Raw genomic sequence first — 27,464 nt, 5'->3', positions numbered from 1 at the left:
GCGTAGAGATAAGTACCACTGGTTGCTCATAGCTGGACATTAAGGAGTTGAAAGGGATTTCAGTAAGCCTCTCTTCCCCGATTGCCTGCATGTTCAGACAGAAAGCTTTGAACCATCTTTGAAATGATGAGAACAATTAACCAGTGTAACAGCTTGGCTTTGTGGATACTCCATCCGTAGAGGCTTTTAAGATGAGCCTGGACAACCATTTGTCTGGAATGGTGTAGGGCAGGGGTGTCAAACTCATGTCACAGCAGCTTCACGTGACGTATTGGGACTTTTTGCTACCATAAACCTTCGCTAAACTGGGCAGGGGTGGGGCCAGCACATGACGCATCTGGGTCATGGGTTTGGCACTCCTGGTATAGGGTCTCCTGCTTGAGCGGGGGATGGGGGAGGGGACAGGGAGGTTGGACTAGAAAACCTCCAAGCTCCCTTCCAATGGGGTTAGTCTGTTATTTATTCTGAAAGAGATGAGAAGGTCTGGTAGCATCTCTTCCGACTGACAAATTTTATTAGAAGGGAAACCCTTTTGTGAGGACACTTCATCTGATCCATCTCATCCATGGCAGTGATTGGAGAAAGGGTCGCTTGACACCCCCTGGTTTTGTGCTACCATAAACCAACGTGGTTTTCTCTGAAAGGTGTCAATCTTACTCCTAGGAGCGCTACAAACCAACTCCTTTTGCATGTAGAACTAATCTGGACTTGCTCTGGGAAGGGAAAATGAATGTGGGAAAGAAGACTCTTAAAGGATCAATGCAAAGGAAAGGCCGTTTGCACCGAAGAATGTTGAAGAAAGCATTTTTCACTTGCAAACTTGAAGAGACGCAGTGAACCTCCTCTTGCGCTCCAGATATGTTATAGGTTCAAGATGTTTCCCATTTTAAAAGAGAAATTGCTTCTCTGCTTGCTTAAGGAGCATCAAAAGAAAGACGTAATGCTTGAGTCCTTCCGGCTAGTTGGATACATCACTAATTTTAAAAAGCACTGTTGGCCATCAATGAAAAGAAAACACAAGAGTCCTGGAAAGGCTGGAAGGAGACACATCAGCACAGTCTTTTCATCTGGACTGTGATTCACAAGTAGGTTTCAAAAGCTGTAAAGCAGGGGGGTCCATCCTTGGCAACTTTAAGACTTGTGGACTTCAACTCCCAGAATTTCCCAGCCAGCCACACTGACTGAGGAATTCTGGGAGTTGAAGTCCACGAGTCTTAAAGTTGCTAAGGTTGGACACCTCTGCTGTAAAGCCAACCTTCTCATTTGAAGCAGCACTTTGTTGAAGACTAAGGGACAGTTAGTCCCCCTGCCAGGGAGCCACATGCTGTATTGAATTGCTGCCACTGAGCAGCAACTGCAAACAGAATCCGGTGGCAGGCAGAAATCCAGCTCTTCCGGGTGATTTTGTATCCCAGAGAACATGCCCATCGAAGAACATGGCACGAGGAGTAGGGCAGGGGCTTTGCTGGGCCTAAGGAAACAGCTGACCCTAGAAAACTCTGTCTTTCCATCTCCAAAACGCTGAGAGACGATGTGCCATTCCTCTGGATATGATACTTCGGAGACATGTGGCAAATTCAGCATCTTCTATGCACGGAGATGAGACACTTAATACTCCCGGAACAGCTAATCCAAACCACATCTGATCTGCATAAAAACACTAAACCACTCCCATAAGATCTAATTACAAAAGGCTTTCACAAGCATCAGAGGCACCCTCGGCTTTTTTCATCAGGGGTGACAGCCACATTACTGTCTTGCTCTCCAAACAATGAGAGTTCAAGTAATGCTACCCGTTTTTATTATTATTATTTTCAAAATCATAGACTTCATTCTCCCCCTGCTTCAGCAATTAGGAATAAGTCTGGACTAGAAAAATATCTACTTGCCAGCATCTTTATGTTACGGGGAATTGTTAAAGACATAGAATAATAGAGTTAGAAGGGAGACCCTATCATTTCAGACCAATCGTTGTCCAGAATCTTTTTGAAAGCCTCCAGTGATGGAGCACTCAATAACCTCTGAAAGCAAGTCGTTTCTGTTGGTTGATTGATCCCACCATTAGGATATTTCTTCTTAGTTCTAGTTGTTCTCTCCTTGGATAGTTTCCAACCGTTGTTCCTTGCCTTTTGTTGTTTTTGGAAAATAGTTTTTGTAGGAGTCCCTCAAATATTGGAACAGTGGTACTATGTCACCCCTAGTCCTTCTATTCGTTAAACTAGACATAGCCAAATGCACCTTGCTAGGTGAGATGCGGAAGAAACCAAAATAGAATATCTAGTGATTTTTTCAATTTGGTCCAGAGTAGGCAGGACTGCAGCCAGATGGCAAGAAATATAGGACTTCTATCCTCCCATCCTACCTTGGAACCGCTAAAGCAGATATTAGATGCCATATTTTTTGGAGTATAAGACACACCGGAGTATAAGACGTACCAAGGTTTTGAAGAGGCAAATTTTTTAAAAAAGTTTTTGCACTCTGCAAATCTCCCGAAAACGGGCTGTTTTTTTTTTTTTTTCAGGAAAAGGGCATGAATAGCCCTTAGGAGGCTTGTACAATGTTCTGGCGGGGGGAGGGGGGACGAGCAGAAAATGGTCCGATTTTCATAAAAACGGGCCCGTTTTTTTGTCAAAAAAGAGGCATTAGGAAGCTTATAGACTGCTCTTGGGGGCTGGGAGAGGGGCAAAATTGAGAAAAAAACGGCCCATTCTTTGCTCATTTCTGTCCTCCCCAGCCTCCTACAAGCTATGCACGGCCATTTTGGTAAAGGGGTGGGGTTTCAGAAGGCAAAAAAATGCTGCATTCAGTGTATAAGATGCACCCAGATTTTCAGCCTCTTTTTTTTTGAGGGAAAAAGGTGTGTCTTCTACTCTGAAACATACGGTATTTATTTGCGGTCTTAGTTAAGCTTTTCATCCCTTCTGCAGTACACATTTTTGGGTGGCTGGGGTGTTAAGAGGCTCTAGCACCATGCAGAGACTTAAGGGCACTCATTTCAATTCTTGAAATCCCCCCCCCCAAAAAAAAAGCCTCCCAAAAATGATCAAAAAGTTTAGACCCATCTGTTCTGGGGCTTGTAAAATAGGTTGCCTGCCTCGCTCTATAAATGGGGAAACCTTCAGCAAAGCAAGATGTCATTGCTCTTGAACTGTGTGTGTGTGTGTATGTGTGTGTGTGTGTGTGTGTATCACAGATCATTACATTTCCAATCTTTCCCCGTTAACCTTTCTACCCAGTTCACTGACACGAACCCTACCCTGAACTGAACGCACGCTTAGCGGCTGCATATCACACAAGCCTTTCCAAAAGCTTCAGATAGCACAATTCCCCTCATTCCTCACCCAGCACATTCGAACATTGCTTGGGTTAATAGGAATGCAGTGCGACAGGAGGCTTAATATTTGAGAAGTCTGTTCCATAAAGACCTGCCGCCAAAGCTTTCTTCTTCACTTATTTATTTCATCTGAAAACCGATACCCTACCTTGTTAGTGATTATCAGGCTGATTAAAATGCAATAAAACCGCCCTTCTCTCTCTCTGCAATGTAGTGACAGGTGCAGACGAGGAAGCAAAGGCATTCAACACCAACTTCTCCAGCAAAATACATGTCTATAAACAGAAACAATTATTTTATTATCTGATCAAAACGGAGAAGCCCTTTCTCAGGTTAGCGTTTTATCCTTTAAGTGAGCTACCTTCCCCAATCCTTTTCAATCAAGCCTTGTCCACAAAGTAAAGGGTGTATTAGAGACAGAAAGGCCAAGGAGGACTTAAGGGCCCACTGGGTTTTTTTGAAAGGTTATCAGTCAACACTGCATGTTCTCTGAAAGAAAGGCAATTAACAGTGTAGATCTTGCAGTGGGGAAGCTGTTGATGTCCTCTAAATAAGGGCTCACAGGAATGGGGACAACTCCCCCCTGTCAACTCATCGTGGCCAACTCGCCATGGAAGAACTCACCGCGGGACAATTTAAGAGTTCAATTTCATTATTCAAAATAAATAAATGATTCTATTTCACCATGTCTTTGGCATTATTGCAACTCTTGTCCCGCAGCGAGTTATCTCACGGCGAGTTGGCCGTGGCAAATTGTCATAGAACCAGTGCTCACCACCCTACCAGCTGCACACACTGGGCAATGGCACTTTCCCCAATTGGATATATTGCCACAGTGCAATCTAGAAGCAAGGAAGGTATGTGCTATCAGGTGGAAGGCGTGATCTTGTCAAGAACGCAGGCAGAGGCCGTTTGGTCTACTGGTTAAGGCACCAGGCTAGAAGCCAGGACTTTGGGAGTTCTAGTCTCACTTTAGGCATGAAAGCCAGACCTTGGACTTGTCACACTCTCTCAGCCCAACAGGGTTATTGTGAGGAAAATAGGAGGGGGCATTGTAGGTGTTCACTATCTTAGGTTATTTATTAAAAACATAAAGGTGGGAAATAAATATATATATATATTAAAAATTGGCCTGAGTTTGACAAAAGCAATTAGGTGATCATGGAATCTGAGTTCCAAAGCAACCTCAGGGAGGAGACCTGATTCTTTAAGGGTGATTTTATCCAACCCAGAAGGGGGTGGATTCCTCATTTATTACCCATCTACCCTATTCTCTTCCCACATCCAGAGCTCCTCTCTCATGACCGGATTATTATTAGCTCCTATATAGATTAACGTGACTCAGCATGGCTTCACTGAAATTTTCCTGAAAATTGAGCTGGGGATAAAAATCTTGAGGAGGTTAATGTCTAAGTAACTTCACGATCCCTAATTCCATGAACAAGACACTAGTCTGGCTGTTAGTATAAAAATTCAACTCAGACCCAATGGTTTGGATAATTACCTATATCTATTTTGGGTTTTTTTTTAAGTTAAAACATATGGTAATTTCTCAATTCCAGGTAATGATGGATAATGTTATTATTTGGGGATAATTTAAAAAAGGCCCCATGGCTATAAAGAACTCCCAATGCCTTGAGAACAGCCAGATCAGAAATAATGCAAAATTGTCATTTTTAAATTGTGAACAAAGGAGAACATTATTAAATACATGGGAAAAAATATTGTATATAATATATTAAAAATAGGAAGCTAGTAATATTACATTATTTTGAATCAAATTAGCATTTAATTAAATACACGAGGAGTATATAATAATGTATATAATATGTTTTTAAAATATGGGGAGTAATACTATTGATGATATTACATTGTTTTCTATTAAATTTAATTTTTCTCTTGGCACATCACCTATTTTTCTGGCCTTGTTTAATTTTTGGAGTGAGCCAAGGTCAACCCCTGGCTGTAAAAAGGTGCTGTCTCTGATTCAGATCACTTCCACTTCAATTTCTATTTGGAGTGCAATTTCTGTGCAATTACAGAGGATCCTACTACAGAGCCACAGTGATGCAGTGGTGAGAGTGCAGTACAGCAGGCTACTTCTGCTGACTCCTAGCTGCAGTTTGGCAGTTTGATTCTCACCGGCTCAGGGTTGACTCAGCCTTCCATCCTTCCAAGGTCAGTAAAATGAGGACCCAGATTGTTGGGGGCAATAGACTGACTCTGTTAACTGCTTAGAGAGGGCTGTAAGAGCACTATGAAGCAGTATGTAAATCTAAGTGCTATTGCTATCCTCTGGACGTCTAAGTTGCTTCTGACTGTAGACTCTCTTCCTCCTCCCATGTCCTTAGGAGATGACTTTGACTTATTTTACTAGGTTAATGTGTTTTTTCTTAGCTAACATCTCAATGAAGATTACAAACCAGAATATATAGTTAAGTCTATGCCTAGACTTTATAGAGCCGAAGAGGAAAAAGCTGCTATCTTCCAGTTGCATTGTGGAGAGGAAAGAGATTTAATAGATGAGAACATGGAATTCTACCACATCTAAGACTGGCAACTATCTGCTTCATGTCAATTATTTGCTTAATCAGCTTGGCACATTTTGGGAACAGTCAAGAAAGTGTTAGAAAAAAATTTTTTTTAGACAAAGACCAATGAAGTTTGTCAAGAGTTTGTTGCAGAAATCAAATCCAGAAAGCACACATAGGTAACTGATGCAGCAGGATTCATTAACTTCTCTTTATATACATAATAACACATGAGACATATATACAATACCAAGAGTGGTTCTTCCAACACGGTAGAGAGGAGAGATTGATTTCAGTTCAGAGCTCAGACTAGTTTTAGTTCTAGCACAGACTCAGAGCTATAGAGCTAAGCCACGCCCAGGCCCAAAGTGTTTCAGCTCCCATTGGCTGACCTTGTTGCTAAGCTCTTTTCCAGTTCATGAATACACTCTGACAAAGTTTGTGTAGATTGGTACTCCCTGGAACAAGGCAAATTCAGCTCCCAGACAAGCCCAAAAAAGAAACACGATGCTAGAATAGAAAACTATCAATTTCCTGATATTATTACTCTGGAGAGTCATACTTTCTGGAAAATAATACTCTGGCGACCCAGTTTGGTATTATGGCTAATCTGTGGTCTAGAAAACTAGGAGACTCTGAGTTCTAGTGTTGCCTTAAGCATGAAAGCTAGCTGGATGACTTAAGGCCTGCCACTCACTCTCTGCCCCACCCACCTCATAGGGTTGTTGTAGTAGAGAAACTAGGAGCAGAAAGGAGTGTTACATATGTTTGCCGCCTTGAGTTACTTATAAAGTAATAAAGTCATTTAGGTTTTAAACTGCAAATCAACACCGAACTGCACAAAGTGTGTGCGCACACACACACACATGAAACTTGTGTTAATCAGTCTTCTGACAATATTACTCTTGCTATAATGCTGTTGTTAGGGGGGGAGGAATGGACAGAACATCTGGGTTTTATCCAGTCTAAATCAATCCTCTGCCCTTAAGCTGGCAAGGAAGGAAATGCAGACATTTGTCTCTCTTATCCTGCCCCCAAGGAGTAACAGTCACTTTGAAAGAAAGATGGCTTAGGAAAGTGGGAAAACAGCAAATTATTCCACTACCCATCAAATTTAATACGCTCCCCCTCCCCATAAACTCTGGGCGACAATGGATAGATAGATAGATGATAGATAGATAGATAGATAGATAGATAGATAGATAGATGATAGATAGATAGATAGATAGATAGATAGATGATAGATAGATAGATAGATGATAGATAGATAGATAGATAGATAGATAGATAGATAGATAGATGATAGATAGATAGATAGATGATAGATAGATAGATAGATAGATAGATAGATAGATAGATAGATAGATAGATAGATAGATAGATAGATAGATAGATAGATGATAGATAGATGATAGATAGTTATCTATTTAGGTAATATATTTTCTAATATTTTTTCCATAGGCAGAAGATTCCCTCCTTTGAGGAGGAGAAGAAGGAGCAAAGAGACAAGCAGATGAAAAGTGGTTTTACCAACACTGATGCAATTATCTGCAGAATCTCAGCCACTCAAATTCAGAATGCCAAGAGACAGGCAAATTTCACTCCAGGATTGTCAGAGGCAAGTTAATTCCACTCTCAGGAGTGAATATATATATATATGCACACACGTACACAGCTCTTCATTGAAATGCCACCCCCATAGTCGAGACATCCCCAAGTGGCTCTTATCAACTGAGAATTTCTGAAGGAGCCCCCAAGGCCTCCCCAACGTATTAAACAAATGAACAGTCACTCTATATATCCCAGATGTGAGGCGCATATTCATGAGTGAGGGAAGCGACACGTGTTACTGCAGAGAGATGAACATCTATCTGCTACTGGAAAAGGAGAGAGAGAAGAGAGAGGGGGAGGGAGAGGAAGGGAGAGATGGGATAGAGAGAAGGACAAAGGGGGAGGGAGGGAGAGGAAGAGATCGGGAGGGAGGGAGAGGAAGAGAGGGAGGGAGGGAGGGAGACAGAGAGGAGGAGACAGAGAGGGGTGGAGGGGGAAAGAGGGAGGGAGGGGAAGAGAGGGAGGGAGAGAGGAAGGAAGAGGGAGGGAGAGAAAGGGAGGGAGAGAGAGGGGGGAGAGAGAGGGAAAAAGAGAGGGGCAGAGGGGGAAAGAGGGTGGGGAAGAGAGGGAGGGAGAGAGGAAGGAAAAGGGATGGAGAGAGGGAAGGAGGGGGTGTGAGAGAGAGAGAGACAGAGAGAGAGACAGAGACAGAGAGAGAGACAGAGACAGAGATGCCATTAATGCCATTTGAGGGCCGGCGGGGGGGGGGGGAACAAAACACCATGGGCCAAATTATTACCAACTAACATTCCATGAGCAATAGCAGCAGTAGCAACAGCAGCAGCAGAAGAAGAAAATGACACAGGGATTAGGGCCAAGGGATTAACTGTGTAAAGTCCAGCTTCACCCAGCTCCTCTTGAACAGTGTCCAGCTGGTCACATAATAATCTGGTAAAAATAATCACCATCAGTCAGGAGACTCTGAACGGTCTTGTTTCTCTGTGCTCAAAGTACGAACTGAGCAGCCAAAGGGAAAGGTAGACAGGAATTCACCCCCAACTTGGTTGTGTGTTTGTGGGGTGGGGGTGTCACTGCTCCATGGAGGAATGTGGGGTTTAGGCAAAGAGCTTTTAATTTGCAGCAATGTATATTGGAAATGTGGACAACATGAAAAGATGAATGTCTATAGACCAGGGGTGTCCAAACTTGGCAACTTTAAGACTTGTGGACTTCAACTAGTCTTAAAGTTGCCAAGTTTGGACACCCCTGGTCTATAGAGGCTCAATGTATGATCACAGCAACGATCTGCACAGAAATGGAAAGATCCAACACTACCCACTATTGATGAATAGCTGGTGAAGTTGATGGATTTTGCTGAAATAGATAAATCGACTTCTTTGATTAGAGAAAAGACCTTATTTATAATTACATGCCGATTAGAAGCCTCTTAGGGACCTTTTGCGTAAAAATAAAAAAAATGTTTTTGATGATAACACAGGATAGGTTATCGAAAGAAGAGCATCACAACAACTTTACGGATAGGGGTTAAAATACAATTGTACTATAATTGCTGGGAAGAATACCAAAAGCCATTTCTTTATATTTTTTCTTTCTTTTCTAATTTTCATCAACTTTTTTTCTTTTCTTGCACTGTTTGCTTTTCCTTTGATTTCCTTCGTTTTCTTTCTTTCTTTCTCTTTACTCTATATTAGCTTGTGTTAAATTTTTATCTTCTTGTTTAAAAGTTTTTAATAAAAATTATGCACACAGAATAGTATCCAGCTGGTCATATAATAATCTGGTACAAAATTAGGAATTGCTCAATGAGGTTACAGCACTTCAGTTAGTAAGGTAAAGATAAAGGTTCCCATCACACATATGTGCTAGTCGTTCCCGACTCTAGGGAGTGGTGCTCATCTCCGTTTTAAAGCGGAAGAGCCAGCACTATTCGAAGACGTCTCCGTGGACATGTGGCCGGCATGACTAAACGCCGAAGGCACACAGAATGCTGTTACCTTCCCACCAAAGGCGGTCCCTATTTTTCTACTTGGATTTTTACATGCTTTCAAACTGCTAGGTTGGCAGAAGCTGGGACAAGTAAGCTCACTTCGTTACGTGGTACTAGGGATTTAAACCACCGAACTGCCAATCTTTCTGATCTACAAGCTCAGCGTCTTAGCCACTGAGCCACCGTGTCCCCGCACTTCAGTTAAATTGTGCCAAACCACACATGGATGGGAGACCACCAGAAATGTCAGGGCTGTAGGCCATATTGGGGCCCATCCAAAAGAAGGATGACACCTGGTATGGTTTTTAAGAAAATAACCAAGATGTGTCCATGGATTCACAAAGAAACAGGCCTGCCTTAAAGGAGACTTTTCTTGTTTTGATACAGGAATTACCTCAGCAAGATGCAGTAGTGAACTGGCAGCTAAGGAGGAACAGCCCTGCTTAGCATTTGGATGGGGAGATTGCCTAGAATTCAAGAGAAATTAGGCAGAATTTGAAGCACACACACAAACACACACACAAATCTGGTAGACAAAGACAAATAAAGGTAGATCTTGACTTGCAACCATGTATTTAGCGACTGTTCAAAGTTACGACAGTGAGAAAAATCACTTATGACCCATCTGTCGCAACATCCCTACAGTCACATGAACAAAATTCAGATGCTTGGTAACTAGCATGTTTTTTCAGCGGAGGCAGCATCTTGGGGTTACGCGATTGGCATTTGCCAATCACGTAAACTTCACAGCTGGTTTCTGTCAAGCGAAGTCAATGGGGGGAAATGCCAGATTCGCATAGCGACAGGTAACATCATGTGGACCCGGCAGAAAATAGACGCTGCTAAGGGCACATTTTGTGCCATGGTTAAATAGAAGTGAGGAAAGGCTCCAAGTCACCAGAGGATCTTCTTCATTTGGTTTTTTTTTTTTTGCAATTATACAGTGCCAACAAGTTTATTACTGTCACCAGCAGAGGGCACTCCAACACAACCAAATAAATCAAACAAGTGATCTCCAAGGTGGTGACTTTCAAATGTGTTGGACTACAAGTTCCATCAACTCACTTAATATGTTGGCCAATTAATGTGTTGGTCAGGTTGATGGGAACCATACTCCAGCACTTCTGGAGAGTGTTTCCTTGATTAGACCTATCCCATCTCAAATCTCAAATCCTGCCCAAATGTCCCTTCTTCCTCCAGAGATCTGAGCATGGAATCGCTAATTAATATTCTTATGCAATGAAACCTCTCTATGCGGCAGCAAATTCTAGCTGTGTCTTTTTGGTTCTAATGCTGTAGTGATTCAGAAGCACCATGGACTGATTATAGGATAAGTAGCTGTCAATATGTATGGGCTGAAGATATCAGAGGCACTCAAGCTCCGCAGCTAATCTCCAAAACCTGCATATGCTAAGTTTGCTTTGAGGTGGTCCAACATTCACCACCAATTGGTTTTGTCCACCAGCAATTCATTCTTTCCTGGTGTGGCAAGCAAGACTGCATTCTCCACCAGGGTCTGAAGAGCCAGTAAGCCCTAAATAAGGCTGGAGAACCCCTTCAGATATTTCCGAGTGCCGATTTCACACAGACCTCACTAGCACACCCAATAGGGAAGGATGACAAGAGTCGCAATGCAAATGTTGAGGGTTACTCATAGCCCACCTCTGATCTAAATAGGAAAAAAATCTCAACCCTCTGAGAGCAGAGAGATCTGTGCTGGACTGCAGGAACAATACTTTCAGAAAGCAGTTGCTATCCTGATAAAATGGGTGAAGCATCCTTGAGTCAGCTGACAGAAGCATGCAATGAAGCATCCAAATGAGGGTTTGCCTACCGTGTTTCCCCCCAAAATAAGACTGGATCTTAATTTCCTTTGACCCCTGAAATAAGCGCTTGGCCTTATTTTCAGGGAGATCTTATTATTTTTGAGGTGCAGGAGAGGCGAGCATGGTCACTTCATGGCTGCTGCTGTGTTGCAATATTTTCGGGGGGGCTTATTTTCAGGGGAAGGATTATTTTAGCGCATGTGCTCAAAAGCCCAATTAGGCTTATTATCCGGGGAAGTCTTATTTTCAGGAAAACAGGGTAGATGGGCAGGAAGCAGACTGTAATTCATATGATTTCTTGCAAGCATAGCTAGAGGCACCAGCTTAAGAATGGCAAATGAACCAGGAGCTGAGATGGTTGCGTTAAGAATGCCAGGGCTAAGGAATCTCTTTGGAACACCAACCCACCCACAGATGACAGACTCTGGGTTCCTCACCTGGCATTCCCAGGGGGCCAGGTATCCAGACCACCCGGGTGGGGACAGAGAAAGAGAAGGAGAAGAGTAGGAGGAGTTATACAAACAGTCCTACCCGAGCCTGCACCTCCTGGGATGGAAGCAGCCACGGCCTTACCGTGTTGAAACCTGGAAAGAGACCCACGGCTGGCTGCGCCTCCATGGGGAACGAGAGGAAGGGTTTGAGATCCAGGGGTGGCTGCATCATGGCTGGTGGCGGGCGCAGGATTGCAGGAATTGGGCCTGCCCGGCTCAGGCTGCCTAGGCAAAGAGAGACAAAGAAAAGCATAAGCAGGTTGTCCTCCAGTAGGGGAGTTTGGAAGGCAGGTGAGGTGCAAAGAACAAGAGATCAGGATATGGGGTTGAATACGGATTTGAATTGTTGTCATCTGCAACATGATGGAACAATTTCCGAAAGTAATAAACATTTCAAACTGACCCCTGCAAACTCCATCTCAGCTCCTCAAAATTTCAGATCTGCAGTTAGAAAACCATGTTGAATTCAGTATTATGATCACTTTGGGGAGTTGATTTGTCCATTGTTCCCTGTACACAACCACAAAATTTGTTTTCATTGTTTGGATATTTTATATTAAACACTTATTCAAATTACCAAACTGAAGTTAGTGGCATTTAACTGAATAAAATGCAAAATATTTTGAAGTCACTTACCGTGTTTCCCCCAAAATAAGACAGGGTCTTATTTTCTTTTGTCACCCGAAATAAGCACTTGGCCTTATTTTCGGGGAGGTCTTATTATTTTTGAGGTGTAGGAGGTGGCGAGCATGATCACCTCCTGGCTGTTTCTGTGTTGCAATATTTTTGGGGAGGGCTTAGTTTTTTGGGAGGGCTTAATTTAGCTCATGCGCTTAAAAGCCCGATTGGGATTATTATCCGGGGAGGTCTTATTTTCGGGAAAACAGGGTAGTTTTTAAATGCACATGTTAACTGTGTAGGATTTGAATGTCTTCCTAGGCCATATGATCACAGTGGGGAAAAGTGGAACTGGCGCACAAAGGCCAGTGTGCCTGAAGAGCAGTGAAAATTTTCAGTCCATGAATATGGGGTACACAGTTGGAGAAAGCAAGAGGATTTGCTACTTCTCTTCATTCAGTGCCTAGAAGATATGAGTCCATTGAGTTTCACAAAAACTTCAGTGAGGGTTCACTCAAAAGACAGCAACTGATCTGAGTGGGCTTTATGACTCAACAAGGATTGGCATTCTGTTTCTGAATACAAACTGCATGTGATCAAGCTCCAGGATCAACCACCACCACTGATACCACCACTTTAATTACTACCGTATTTTTCGGAGTATAAAACGCACCAAGGTTTTGAAGAGGCAAATTTTTTAAAAAAGTAGGTAGGTAGATAGAGGGAGAGAGAGGGTTGGGAGAGAGAAATATAGTAGGTAGGTAGGGAGAGAGAGAGAGTAGGTAGGTAGGTAGGTAGGTAGAACAAGAGAGGGAGAGGGAGAGAGAGAGAGAGAGAGACAGAGAGAGAGAGAGAGAGAGAGAGAGAGAGAGACAGAGACAGAGACAGAGACAGAGAGACAGAGAGAAATACAGTAGGTAGGTAGGGAGAGAGTAGGTAGGTAGGTAGATGTTTCCAGGTGTATTTATCCATGGGCTGGAGAAGGAAATCGCTGACAACCTAAGACTTGTTTCTGCTGGCACAGCACTTGATCAATCTAATTCTCATCAATCACTCTAAGTAAAAAGCTTTCCGAAAGGGAAAAAAAAGTTTTTTGCAAAAACTGGCCCGTTTCTTTTTCAAATAAAAGGCATGAATAGCCTTGGGGGGGGGGGAGGGGGCTTGCAGAGTGCTCCTGGAGGGATGGGGGGGGGGCAAAAAGAGCAAAAAGCCCAGACCATTTGTTGCGAAAACGGGCTGTTTTTTTGACCAAAAAAATTGCATGCATAGCCTTATGGAGGCTTATAGAGTGCTGCTGCGGCCTGGGGGGGGGGTGGGAAATGGCCCTTTTTGCTAATTTCTGCCCTCCCCAGCCCCCAGGAGCTGTCTGAAAGCCTCCATAAGGCTAGGCACGGCCATTTTGGTGAAGGGGACGGGGCTTCGGGAGGCAAAAAAATGCTGTATTTGATGTATAAGACGCCCCCAGATTTTCAGTTCTTTTTTGAAGAAAAATGGTGTGTCTTATACTCCGGAAAATACAGTACATATGTAAGGCAAAAGGCAAAAGTGAGAATTTTAAGAAATATTACAAAAATGTACATACATCAGTGAGCAAATCCCAGAGGAAAGAAGTAAATGTACAAATGCATAAATGCTAACCTACTGAGAGAAGAATAAACATGGGAATGGCACCCTCAGGCTTCCAGACATGCACTGTGTGCCTTAATCATATCTGGGTTTTGGAGCATAGTCCTTATCATGTCAATGTGTGACTCATGAGGCTCCACGGAGACATTGCTCAAAAATAGCCTTGTGATTCTGGTTTTATGGGTGCCTGCTTTGATCCCAGAAATCAAAATTGCCTAAAAAGCTGCATCACCAAACCCTCAGCACTATATAAGTTAAGTCTAGGCTTTGGAGAAAACTGTCTATTGACTAGAATAATAGAACTTCATTGGCCATATCAAAAATATTAAACTAATTCAAATATACAAGTGGATATAAAGAAAACAATAGGACATGTTTCATAGTGAGATGTCATCTCTACAGTTAAGCCCAAGCTGATCTAAGTATTCCATCCTCTTGGAAACTCTTTGACACAAAGAGTGCAGTCTTACTAGTAATATGCTGGTTTGTTCCCTGCAAAAAGAAGACTTCTGATTTGACATTGCGGCAAGATCAGAAGCAAAGAATCGGCCTCTGCGAACTCAAGCCAAATCCTCCTCATTGGAGGGGCTCCCAAGGGGCTAAAGTCACCCTGTAGGGGTGATGAAGAAAGGAGGGAGCACCCTGCAGGTCGCAGAGAGTGGCAACTCTCCAACTGGACCCAGGGATTCCTTCCCATCCAATGACGAAGAGAAGAGGCAGCCATTATGGCTGCTGTGAAGCTGGGGCAGCCGAAAAACAAAGAATGTGCTGGAGTAGTATAGATGAACAGTGATTGGAACTGGGTGAGGTGATTCTTTTTTTACCTAGAACCTAACCCCCCAAAAAAATAAACCCTGGAAAAGAGACTCTGAAATGCTTGTTAAAGTGGCAAATAATTACAGAGAGAAAAATTATAGACCAGAAAGAAAAGGAACTAAAGGAGAGTGCAAAATCTTTAAAATATAGAATGATTGGATTTTTAAACTTTATTTGCAATATTTTGGTAAGGCATTTTAAAATGCTGGAATTATTTGTCTGAATATTAATTATTTGCAGAGAACTGAAATAAATATTTGTCAGACTTTGTGCAATGTGGAAATTTAAGCTAAAAGCACCATCTACTGATGAATGGTATATACTAAACTTCTACAACCCTCGGAAAAACTGATAAGACAAAGAGAAAAATAAATGGAAATAAATAACACCTGGAATACTACTGTGTTCTCTACTTTTCTATATCTTTCTACCTCATGGTTATTGGAAGTTTAACTGTGAGATTATGAAAGACATCTAAAGAAGCGACTTTTTAAATGCCAGGATCTAGGACTGAATTTACAAACTGAATTTAAGGAAACATTTGGAAATCTTCCTGGATTACCTGAATGGAGCTAATTGACTAACTGTGGGACACAAAGAACTATAACTATTGCATTCCTCTGAGGAGCAACTCTAGGATTGAGCAAACGGTTTCTAAGCTGGCTTTCTGAGGTCATAGACAATTGAGACTTTGAGGCAGTAACAGACTACTGACAGACTATTGAGCAATATTTGGACATATCAAAATAAGACAAGAAGTTGCATCAGGGGGACATGAGTAGATTTCAAAAAGAAATGGGGTTGATGCTCCAAAGTACTTATGATATGTTGAAAAAGAACAACAGGGAGATAAAAGACTTAATGCATGACATTGTGGGGAAATCAGAAAATGTTCAACAAAGGACAATGAATAAAACATAGGAAATAGAGAAGATAATAGAAAGACCAGAGGAAAAGACAGAACAGATAAATCAATAAATAAAACAAGAAGTGAAGAAGGGGAAGACAATAAAGACATAAATCAAATAAGGGACAATATGTATTAAGAGATCAAAAAATGGGATTGGGAGACGACTTCCAGTCCCCGAAGGCGACGGACCTGTGTGTCCGCTGCTTGTCTCTTCAGTGGGCTCCTATTAGGAGCACAGGGGGCCTTGGAGGGGCTCCCTGCCATAGGCCGTCTCGTTGGGACCCCTTGGATCGGCGGTAGCCGCAGGGGGGTCTCCAACTTCGCCCTAGGAGCCGGGGAGCGTGGGGGGTGCATGGCGGTGTTTGCTGTCGCTGTGTGCCTTCACCGAACAGAGCTTGGAAGGAAGCAATTAACCAGATGCTACAGCTGAAGTGCGGTGAGGTGGGAGGTTTCCCTCAATCTCTTTTAAATCTATCTAATTGATGAACAGCAGCCTTCCTAAATTGTGAATTCAATCCTTTGGAGGGGGGGATTTTCCACCCCCCCTCGGAAAAGCGGCATTCGGAATATCTCTCCCTCTTGGAGGAGAGAGAGAGAGAGTTAAAAGTTAACTTTCACTTCCACTAAGCAATGGGAGAATGACTTTTGCAACAATTGCAAGAGATGACTGCTAAGTTGATTCTTTTAAACTACTTTTTGGAAACTTTGGGTATGTTGCTTTCTGATCCCCTGTGAAGGTGGAGCCAAGATGGCCAACTTCCTCCTTCTTCTTTGCTTTTACAAATGAAGTTTCCCCTTTGAAAGGATTTCTGGCTTTATATTACCCTACACCCTAGAGATCTCCTGGAGCCTCTCTTTTTATGTGGTCCCCTTGGATTTGGAACATTTGATTCTTATTTTTTTGACTTGGAGCTGTATAGGAAGACTAACTTTCACTTCTGGGCTTGTTTGCCTCACGATCTCTCCCAGCTGTGCATTCCACAGACGCCATTTCTTCTGTATAAGACTTACAGCTATCTCTGAACTTAACATGGGTCCTAAAAAGCCACCGCCTGGCAAGGCAGCCTCGGCCCCGACATCTTCCACGTCTAGCCCGATTACTCAACAGATACAAATGGCTTCATTTCTACAACCTAAAACAACTGAAGAGAGTTCAAAGGATTTATCTGTTGCCCAAATGTTTCAAACTATTATGAAGGGACAAGACGAACTGAAAAACAACTGGCAGACTTAAATGATCAACTCAGAGAAACGCAACAACAAGCAACACAAAATAAACAGAGAATAGGTGTACTGGAGGAAGACATGACTGGGCTGAGGGAGGAGGTTAAGATTGTCCAGAAGGGGAATAGAGAATTTGAAAATCATATGATAAAAATAGAATTTGAAATAATGTCTTTTTTTCTTAGATTTCAAAACCTACCAGAGACAGAAAACGAAGACCTTAAAGAGATCATGACCACAATTTTAGCAGAATATATTAAAAGAGATAAACAACAGCTATGGTGGGATATTGATTTGATTTATAGGATCAATTCAGCATACGCTAGAACCTTGTTCCCCAACCCCTGGGCCGCGGACCGGTGCCGGTCCGTGGATCAATCGGCACCGGGCCGCGCGGCCGCGCACGTGCCTAGAGTACGCCACGCACTAATTTCTAACTGCCGCGCAGCGCCAGCGTCGCGTATTTGGTGTGGACACGCACACGCGGTCTCCAGCCAGCTCCAGCTAAACGCAGTTCATTGCCGCCTGACTTGTGTGACTTCAGGATTCTCCTTAATCAGTGTAGGTCAAAAATAAAAAAGGGAAAGGGGCACTTCAAAACAAGCCCAGGGATCTGCAAAATTGGCTCTTAAGACTGGTGGACTTCAACTCCCAGAATTCTGAGAATTGAAGTCCACCAAGGGCATCAATCACTCTCAGAATTCTGGGAGTTGAAGTCCACAAGTCTTCAAGCTGTCAGGTTTGAAGACCCTGGGTTTTTTTTTCCTAAAGGGTTAGGGGTGCAAAGGGTCTTGCAACTTGACAGCTTTAAGACTTGCACACTTCAATGCCAGAATTCCTGAGCAAACATTTTGGTTGCTAAGCAGGAGCGTTGTTAAGTGATACTGACATTATATAACACTGGAACCATCTCGTTGCAAAGAAACAAGCTCAGGGTTCTCATTGATTTGGCATTCTAGTGAGTTAAATAAAATAAATCACTTTATATTCATTTTTTGGTGTAGCTGTATTTTATTTTGTTTAAATACAATTAAATTAAAATTATTAAATCAAAACAAGCGGCCCACGGAAAAATTATCAAACATTTACCGGTCCGCGGTGATAAAAAGGTTGGGGAGCACTGCGCTAGAACACACAATGTTCCAAGGGAAATACATGTTAAATTTCTTAGAAAGACTACAAGAGATGAGGTCTTAAGAGCTCAAAGGGTGGGACCATTAAAATATAAAGACAAAGAAATAACCATTCTTAAACAAATTCTGAAGAAAGTAAGAGATAAGAGGAAGAAATATTCCTCTTTATCAAATAAATTATATAATAAAGGAATTTGGTTCAGATGGTTATTGCCAGAAGGAATGGTGATTTTCTGGGAGGGCACTAGAATTAGAATTAATACAGTTGTGGAGGCAGAGGCTTTCATTGAAAAATACAGTGCCTTTCTAGAAGGAACAGGGGACAGTACACAAGATATGGGGGGGAGGGGCCATGGCTCTGCCAGAAGACAGGGGGGAGGAAGCAATAGTGAAAAGACTCAGGTCACAAAAATGTGTTTGAAACATTATTGCAATTGTTGTTATAATGTAATTGTTGGAAGTGACATAAAAGATGATTGAACATATTGTTGATATAATGCAAAAGAAAAAGCTGCCAATGTTAATTTTTTAATTTTTGATTCCTTTTTTTCTGTAAAAGTTGTGAGATTTGGGGGGATTTCTACCTTTCGCACGATGTAGCTGTCAAAATTTTCTTGTACCTATTTACCCTTTCCTATAAACATTTGTAAAAACCAATAAAATTCTTTTTAAAAAATGGGATTGGATAAAAAGAAAGATATTTTTGAAGAGAAGATAGGGGCTTGGGCAGATCCTCCGGAAGTATGGCAGCAAAGGATAGTAGAGATGGAAGAAATATTTGGGTTAAATAGGAAAGATGTAGACAGAGACAAAGGCCCAAAGGAGGAGTTTGGAAGGAAAGTCAAAAAATGAATAAGAATTATAAAGTGGGCAAGAAATGATGGTTAGGAAGATAATGCTGTTTAATATAAGATTGGCTTTACTGAGCTACAATGGATGTAGAAACTAGATCAAGGGGGAATATTATTATACATATTTTTATATAATATACTAAAAGTAACAGCTAGATGTAAAGATTAGGTCTTTAAAGATGGTATCACTATGTACATTTAAATAATATTGTAATTGTTATTAGAATGGCCCACAAAAACACTGAATAACTAAACAACGAAGGAACATTGTTTAGTCTAGGACAATTCACCACAACTAAGTTGCCACAGCCAACTTGCCATGGCCAACTCAACGCAGCCAACTCATCATTGGGCAACTCGCCAAGGCCAATTCATCATGGGATAACTTGCCATGGGGAAAGAGTTGCACTGATATTGAAGAAATGGTGGAATAAAATCTTTAAAGAAAGGATGCCAAAGGAGGGAGAAAATGAAATGTGAATGACACAAATTAAATTAATGTTTTAATTATTTTAAATAATTGAACTGCTGAATTGTCCTGCGGTGAATTGGCTGCAGCTACCGTGTTTCCCCCAAAATAAGACAGGGTCTTATTTTCTTTTCACCCCCAAAATATTGATTGGGACTTATTATCAGGGTGGGGGCTTATTGTTTTGGGATTGCTGGGTGGCTGCTCTCTTGCGAGTGGGTGCCCGAAGAGATAGGCACAGCCTCAGGGGCAAACGGCTGTTTTGCGCTGTCGCAGCAGTGCAATGCACCAGCCATGAGATGATCACGCTCACAAGCAGCCACTCGGCAACCCCCCTTTCCAGCCAGGCAGAGCCCCATTCACTGACCTAGGGGCATTCCGAAGGCACTAAGCCGCGGCTTGGCGATACCCTGAGGTCAGTGAATGGCATTGTGCCCAGCTGGAAAGGGGGTTTGCCAGGCGGCTGCTCATCTGCAACAACGCAACATAGCTGTTCGACCCTGAAGCTGTGCCCGGCTCTCCGGGAGTCCGCTCGCAAGAGAGCAACCACTCGGCAACCCCCCTTTCCCTTCGGGGAGAGGGGGCGGTCTATAAATTTAATAAATTAATTAAATTTCCAGCTGGGCACAGCACCACTCACCGACCTAGTGGTATCCTGAAGGCACCAAACAACACAAGCCTTTGCCCCACCCCACCCCGTTCCTGTGGCTTGGTGCCTTCGGGATACCACTAGGTTGGTGAGTGGTGCTCTGTCTGGCTGGAGCGGGGGAAGGGCCTACATTTTTGCCCACCTGAAAAATGTGGCATAGCCTTATTATCAGGACATGTCATATTTTCAGGAAAACACGGTAGTTGGCCATGATAAATTGACAGTGGCAAGATAGCTGTGGTGTGTAGGCCGCAATGAGTTGGCTGCAGCGAGTTGCCCCATTCCACAGTATTTTTTACTGCGGGATCGCATCTCACCTCATACATCCCTGCGACCAATTCGCTCCCAAAGGGAGGGACTCCTCCGGGTGCCGTCCACTAAGCAGTGTCAACGGGCGGCGCCCAGGAGTAGAGCCTTCTCTGTGATGGGCCCAACCCTCTGGAATGACCTCCCCCCCGATATCAGAATTACTACCGACCTCCGCTCCTTCCGACAGAAACTTAAGACCCACCTGTTCCAATTAGCTGGCCTAGCTGATTTATAGTCCCACTTTCAACCTCCTGGCAAACATCTTATTTTGGGGTAGTTTTTAAGGGTAATTTTTAATTTTTTATTCGAATTTTAATCCATTATTGTACAGTGTATATCCTACCTCCTCCGTCTATCTATGTATATCTATATTTTTGTATCCACATTGTTTTTAATATGACTGTACACCGCCCCGAGTCCTGTCTAGGAAAGGGCGCGGTCTATAAATTAAAGTATTATTATTATTTATTATTATTTTTAGGTTTTAAATAAGAATCTAAATAAACAGCCCCTTCTGCGGGGTACAATTTGCACTCAAAAAGAGTATGCCCGCATGCCTTCAATGGTTGCTGTTCCACAAATGCAGTCTTTCTTCAAACAAGACTCCCAAACCAGAAAAAGAAAATGAAACCTGTGTCTATAATCTATGAAGAAGACATTTTTCTATCAGGAAAAAAGCAGGCTAGACATAGATGCCTACCACAACATTTGATGCCAGCGAAAAAGCCTATTTCCAATAGCACATGGTGTGCCCCTAATTTCGTCTGTGGGACTGGGGGAGACTTCAGTATAATGTGCAGTAGCTGTGGGTGATGTTTTCAGACAGCTACTGGAAAAGGGTATTCTTTCTCTCTTTGTTTGCCTAAGTAACTATTTTTTGGTAATTGCTGGTTATCCAGCTCCTAAGGAAAAGACTGCAAAAGGTGGCGAAACGGGTATGCCCTTTCTCCCATTCTCCACAGCAAATGGGGAAAACAGGTTCATTAAGAAGTGAAATTGACAAGGAAGTTAAGCTGAAGAATGGAGAGGAAGAACTTTACAGTTCCTTAAAAAGCCAATTACTAGCTCTTATGGTTGCCATTATATACTTGATAGTATAAGGAGTATACTGTATAATAAGGAACTAGTCCTTAACACCTGCCCAGATCCCTTTCTCTTAAGATGATCAGACAGTTAAAATAAATGAGTGATGCAGGGTAGGATAGATGTATTTCCATGGGTTAATTTAGTCAGCTACAGAATTTAATCTTTCTGGAGTCGGAACTTGGATTGCCTCTCACCCAAGTTTGTAACTGAAGTTTAAAAAGAAATAAATAAAGAAATATCAGTCCCAGATTACTGTGTCCACCAAACCGTAAGAAATATTGATGCTTAACTGAAGCAAAGTGGGATGAAAGATGAAAATTCCAAAGAATCAACATCAGCTGGACAAAATATGCAGGTAAACATTCGCTGCAGTCATGATGCTGATGTGGACAATGTGGCTTTAGGTGGACATGCCAGGACCTATATCTAGCTGTTCCATAAAAAAGCTTGCTGAATAGCAAAGTGGTAAGAAAAAAAAGGAGGGCTGGGTATGAAAAAACAAAAGAAAGGTGAGGTGAAGAAGGGAGGAGGCCTCCAAGTGCCAGAAAGAAACATCTTTATAGTGTACAGTAAAAGCATTTCAGAAAATTCCTTTGTCAAAGGCACTGTGTTTAACCCACTAAAATATTTTGATTGAAGGATGCTGGCTAAACATCACACAGTTACAGCATTGTTGAACTGTGAACTCTTCTTTTGAGAAGAAGGAATCATGCAGAGGCCATACATTTATTTACATGCATAAAATATATTAATGACAAGCCAGGCAGTGAATCAATTAAAAGTATAAACGCTGTTGGCTGGTTGTTATATCACATACATATTAGACTAGAGCCATGATGGCGAACCTATGGCATGCAAATCCATGTCGCCTGGCACACGCGGCATTGCCTGTTCCTCTTTTGGGTTTCTGGCACGCATGCGCATGCGATGATGAGCTGGCCTTCGTGTGTGCATGAGTGCCAGCCAGATGATCATTGTGTGCGCATGCATGCCAGAAACTGGGAGACCAGCTGGCCGGCACGCATGTGCACACCGGAAACCGGAAGTTCATTTCCCAGCATGCGCATGCCTCCTGGGCAGCTTCCCTTCTGCATTGTGGCCGCGATGAGCGCATGCGTTCCCTTTTCGGCACTCGGTGCTGAAAGGTTTTGCCATCACTGGACTAGAGCAATCGCCAAGACTGTGTAGTTGGCAAAGAGAAGTCATACTCTATGGCAATGTTCCCTAACTTTCCAACTTTAAGATGGGTGGACTTCAACTCAGAGAATTCCCCAGCCAGCCAATTCTAGGAGTTGAAGTCCACCTAAAAGTTACCAAGGTTGGGAAAGATTGCTTTGGGGTTCTTGACTCCACTGAATCTCTCCTTCCAAGCACTGCCACCTCAATAACTCTCAGTTCATTCCTCACTCTCTGCTGCCTTCTGAGAATTGGCCCCTTTCCTTCTCTTCCTCCTCTGCCTCCACTGCTACTCATTATGAGAAATTACCACAAATCACTACAGGTGTGTGTGAGAGAGAGCCACTTCAATTACTGGGCAGAGCAAGGTGGTAGACTCAGAGGAGCCACGAAAACACAGGAAATTATTGTTGCTGCTGCTATCGATGACGACGGTGTCTTCGCTATTAGAAAAGGGGACTGCTGTTTGTGAGATCCTTCTGCCTGAGATGCCAAAATAATGTACTTTAGATCAGAGAAGGTGACGCTTTGGCTCTCCACTTCAGAAAGCAAAATAATTCAGCTTCCCCTGATGAAGGAACATTAAAACAAAACCAGTACCATGTGCCATTTTGTGCTTTTCTGCTACTGCCAAGAAATTGTAGCGGACTTGCTAATTTTAGGCACAAAGTTCTAGAAACAGAGCAAAAACACTGCAAGGTATGGATTGCCTGACTCAATAGCTGCTGTGCTGAAGCAGTTGGAATGCTGGATCCATTCAAAATCTACAGAAAGGGTAACAAAGTTTTTTACCACTTCCCCCTCCCTATTTAAACGTAGACACAAGCTGATAGTCCTCATGAGGATTCTAAAGGAGCAAGAGTATTTCTAGGTGGGAAAAGTATACTTGGAATCCCAAACAGGACCACCAGGTGTAAGCTGCAATAATGCAGGTGAACAATAAATATCAGGAACGTTAGCTATTTCTTTGTCTCTCTACTGGTCTCGTGCCTGTGGTCATGCGGGGGCTTTTTGCAAGCTGCATTGGCCTCACTAATCTGCAACATTAGCGGGGTTCTCAAGAGGTTTTTTTTAATCACAAATCAGCCTGAAAAAACTACACAACAGAAGAGCCTTAAGTCTACTGAGTTGACAACCCGGGAGATCAGGTCCTACTTCCTCTGTACCATCTTAATAATAATAATAATAATTTTATTTGATTAGCCGCAACCCTCTCCCGAAGGACTCGGGGCGGCGTACAATCAAAACAGATAAAATACAGATAAAGACAAACATACATACATAAAAACAAAGACATATACATGTGCATGGAAGGAGGTAGACTCATAAGTGAAAGACAATTAAAAAACACAATTTAAAATCCCATTAAATAAAATTACTGAATTAAAAAACCCATCAGGAGCGTTATGAAGTTATGGTTGAGCCAGGCCAGCTATTTGGAAAAGGTGGGTCTTGAGCTTTACACGGAAGGAGCGGAGGTCAGTAGTGGTCCTAATATCTGGGGGGAGGTCATTCCACAGGGCTGGGCCCGCCACAGAGAAGGCTCTGCTCCTAGGCGCCGCCCCATGGCACTGTCTGGCGGACGGCACCTGGAGAAGTCCCTCTCTGTGCGAGCGAATAGGTCGTAGGGATGTATGGGGCAGAATACGATCCCGCAGATAACTAGGTCCTGAGCCATGGAGCGCTTTAAAGATCGTAATCAGGACCTTGAAACGTACCCGATAGACCACAGGAAGCCAGTGCAGCTCGCGCAGGAGAGGTGTCACATGGGAGTACTTAGTACTCCCCATAATCACCTGCGCGGCCGCATTCTGGACCAACTGCAATCTTCCCTAAGAAGACATACATTTCCTTGTGCTGTCCTGACTACTGAAAGCAAAGCATGCAAAATTACATCACTGGGTCTTTTGGGAAACTGAGAGTCAAAAGGATTACAGTAAACATTTCAGTTGTACCTAGATGTGAGCCTCCTTGCAAAACCACGTTGTTGCTTTTCCTTTTTTTCTTGTCATGCTGCTGCTTCCACTCATACAACAACTTCTGTCCCTTCTAGATCAGTGGGCAGATTATGACAGGACAGGTCGATTTCTACAGACTTGTCCTGCCCACTCTAGGCTCTTATTCCATTCTACCACACCTTCCAGCAAACACAGTGATAACTGAGACCATGCATGCATGCATTTCACATCACATCACACCACATCACATCACACACACACACACACACACTCTTTAGGGAAAACACCACCTCCACCATCACAACCATCACCACCACCATCAGGCACTCCATTTATTGAGTACATTAGTTGTTCTCCTATTTGTAATATTAACCAACACTCCAGTGTTCTGCAGATGAAAAGGGCTGGCATTTGCAACAAAACCTTTAATAATAGGATTCCTGACGTCAGTTAAGACAGATTAATACATGAAGGAATTGTCCCGAGAGAGCAATGCCTAAGGCATAATCTGCTTGCAGGTCAGGGCTGTCTCACGGATGGTGCTTCCATCCATCCATCCATCCATCCATCCATCCATCCATCCATCCATCCATCCATCCATCTCTGCATTCCTCATAATTCAAGGACACAAAAAGTTTGAGCAATGTTGTAAAGAATACTTTTGTGTAAGCAGACAGCTCCTCTTTCTATATCGAAAGAAAACAGATTCTTCTAAAATTTTAAAAGTACAAACTGGAAGCATAATTATTACTACAATTCCCCCCTAATAATTCTATGGAAGTTTATACAGATAAGACTAATACTATCTACATAGTATATATAATACTATATATACTATACTTTACTATATATATACTTTAAAAAAATTAAACAGCAGAAAAATAAAAAAGGGAGAAGAAAGTTGGTTTTCCTCCTTTTTGAAGGAAAACCAACCTCACTCTTCATTTCCAGCAAGTATAATCAACATTAACAATCTATCATTATTTCTTAAAGTAAAACCAAATATATTTTCATTTTCATAACTCATCCCATTGTCTAAAAATCTATCTCTAAAACCTCTTTTCTTCATTTTAATCAGTACATCTATTAAGGATTATCAGAAATAACAACATGCTGTAACTATTACAAACTGTAGCTAGTAAATCCAATTCAAATCCTTCCTTTTATATTTATATTTACATTTCTATTTAAACATATCCACTCATTTTTCTCTTCAAATAAACAAAATCCTTAAGACATCATCAGCCAGCCCCAGTAAAAAAAAAACATTGAACATTATTAGAAATAGCAACCCATTAGTTTAGCCTTGATCAAATAAACCAGTTTTATACTCATTCTTCTTTCTCCCAAGTATTTCTCATCAAAAAATAAGTGGTAACATTTGCTTTCTCAGAGTCTCTTTGTCTCCTCTCTCAGTAATCCTCTTTAGTAACACTCTCTGATTCTTTTGTAAAGGTAAATAATTTTTAAATGCCCTATGCCCATTTATCAAAACTCTCCTTTAAAATTGCCATGTGGTGCCCTCTAATGTACTACCTTCGAAGTCATCTTATCAGTTATATTGAAATATAAACATTTTCTTTCAATTAATCAAGTCTTAAATCAAACCCATCTGAGCCCTTAATGCATTTAAATCTTTCTAAAAACCAACATTAGTCATATTTTGCTATATATTCCTCCCCCTCACAATGTTTAATACCAATCTTTAAAATTGTAGTTAAACTTTTTTTAACAGATTGAAGAAAACTTCCCAAGCTAAAGCTTCTCAATCTTTAAGAACACAATTAAATCCAAATTGATTAAGAAATGAGCCTTAATCAAACTTAGAGTCTGTACAGATGACAGTAGTGACTATAAGCATGCCCCAGCTGATTATAAGCCAGCTGCAAAAATGCAGGTCTTCCTGTCTGCTCATAAACAGCTGTCTGGAGTACATATGGGTAATCTTGCAATCTCTCCTTATTCTGGAGGGATTCCAACAGCCCAAAACCTGCATTTGAATGCCATTTTTAACTGCAATGTGTCTCTATTCCTGAGGGAGATTGGTTTATCATTGGGACTCACTGGAAGCTCTCTCCTATTATTACTATTAATGAGGTTATTTATATGGTCTACCAGATAGTTCTGACTAAATTTTGACAAGATACCTCAAGATATCATTGTAATGTGTACCTGCAATTTTTTTGCCATTAGTCTGTGGAGATTCTGTCCATTTCTGTTGTGTCAAAGTGCTTTTCAGATTTTTGATATGACACCTAATATATCAGCCACTATTGGCATCATAACTCCTTTCTTTTTTCCACATTCATTGAATCCTTATTTGAAAGTCTTCATATTTCCTCATTTTTTTATAATTCATTCTCATTGAAATTTCTTCTATGTCTAATTATACATTGTCAGTTACTCATACTTGTTTCTTGGTAATCAAGTCATATTTGGCTTATTATGATCTAAAATATTTATCATATTTCTTCTCAGAGGACACTGGGTCAATACAAATTCCTGTATAAAGAAATGTATACAGAAGTAGTAGATAGGTATATATAAATATTTGTATGCCTTTGGGAGAATAAATGAAGAAAAGCACAAGAGGGAAGATAGATGAGTGTTACTACATTTGAAGCTGCCTTCCCACAATACCAACAAAATTAAAGAGGATGACAGGTAAAATCAATCTTTATTTTGATCCTCGGCCAGCATTAAAGTACAACATAAAACCCACAAAATTGCCATGAAATAACTATTCCTTTGGAGAACAGCGATATCTAGGTCATTCTGACTGTGCATTAAAAGACATTAGAATGAACAAGAAAGATTTTTAAAAACAACAACAACAAAGGCTGAGAACGAACAAGCCTGTCACTTAGATGTCCACCCAAATTGTAATATGTGTCTGAA

General features: G+C 41.9%; 1 protein-coding gene across 3 annotated transcripts in view; it reads right to left on the bottom strand.

The window, feature by feature from the left end:
• Nucleotides 1-27,464, bottom strand: part of ZNF385A (zinc finger protein 385A) — a 176,916-nt gene that overhangs the window by 96,621 nt on the left and 52,831 nt on the right. The window contains exon 2 of one of the 3 annotated variants that reach the window (XM_081935550.1): nt 11,782-11,962. In XM_081935550.1, the coding sequence (XP_081791676.1) occupies nt 11,782-11,913 (132 nt within the window). In that variant the 5' untranslated portion in view covers nt 11,914-11,962. Of the gene's footprint in view, nt 1-11,781; nt 11,967-27,464 lie in introns of all 3 variants that reach the window. The other 2 variants (XM_081935548.1, XM_081935549.1) reach the window with 2 other exon arrangements.

The sequence above is a fragment of the Natrix helvetica genome (genome assembly GCF_964273705.1).
Source record: "Natrix helvetica genome assembly, chromosome: 1".
NCBI lineage: Eukaryota > Metazoa > Chordata > Lepidosauria > Squamata > Natricidae > Natrix > Natrix helvetica.
Note: the sequence above shows the minus strand (reverse complement) of the source record. Positions and strands in the feature narration are given on the sequence as shown.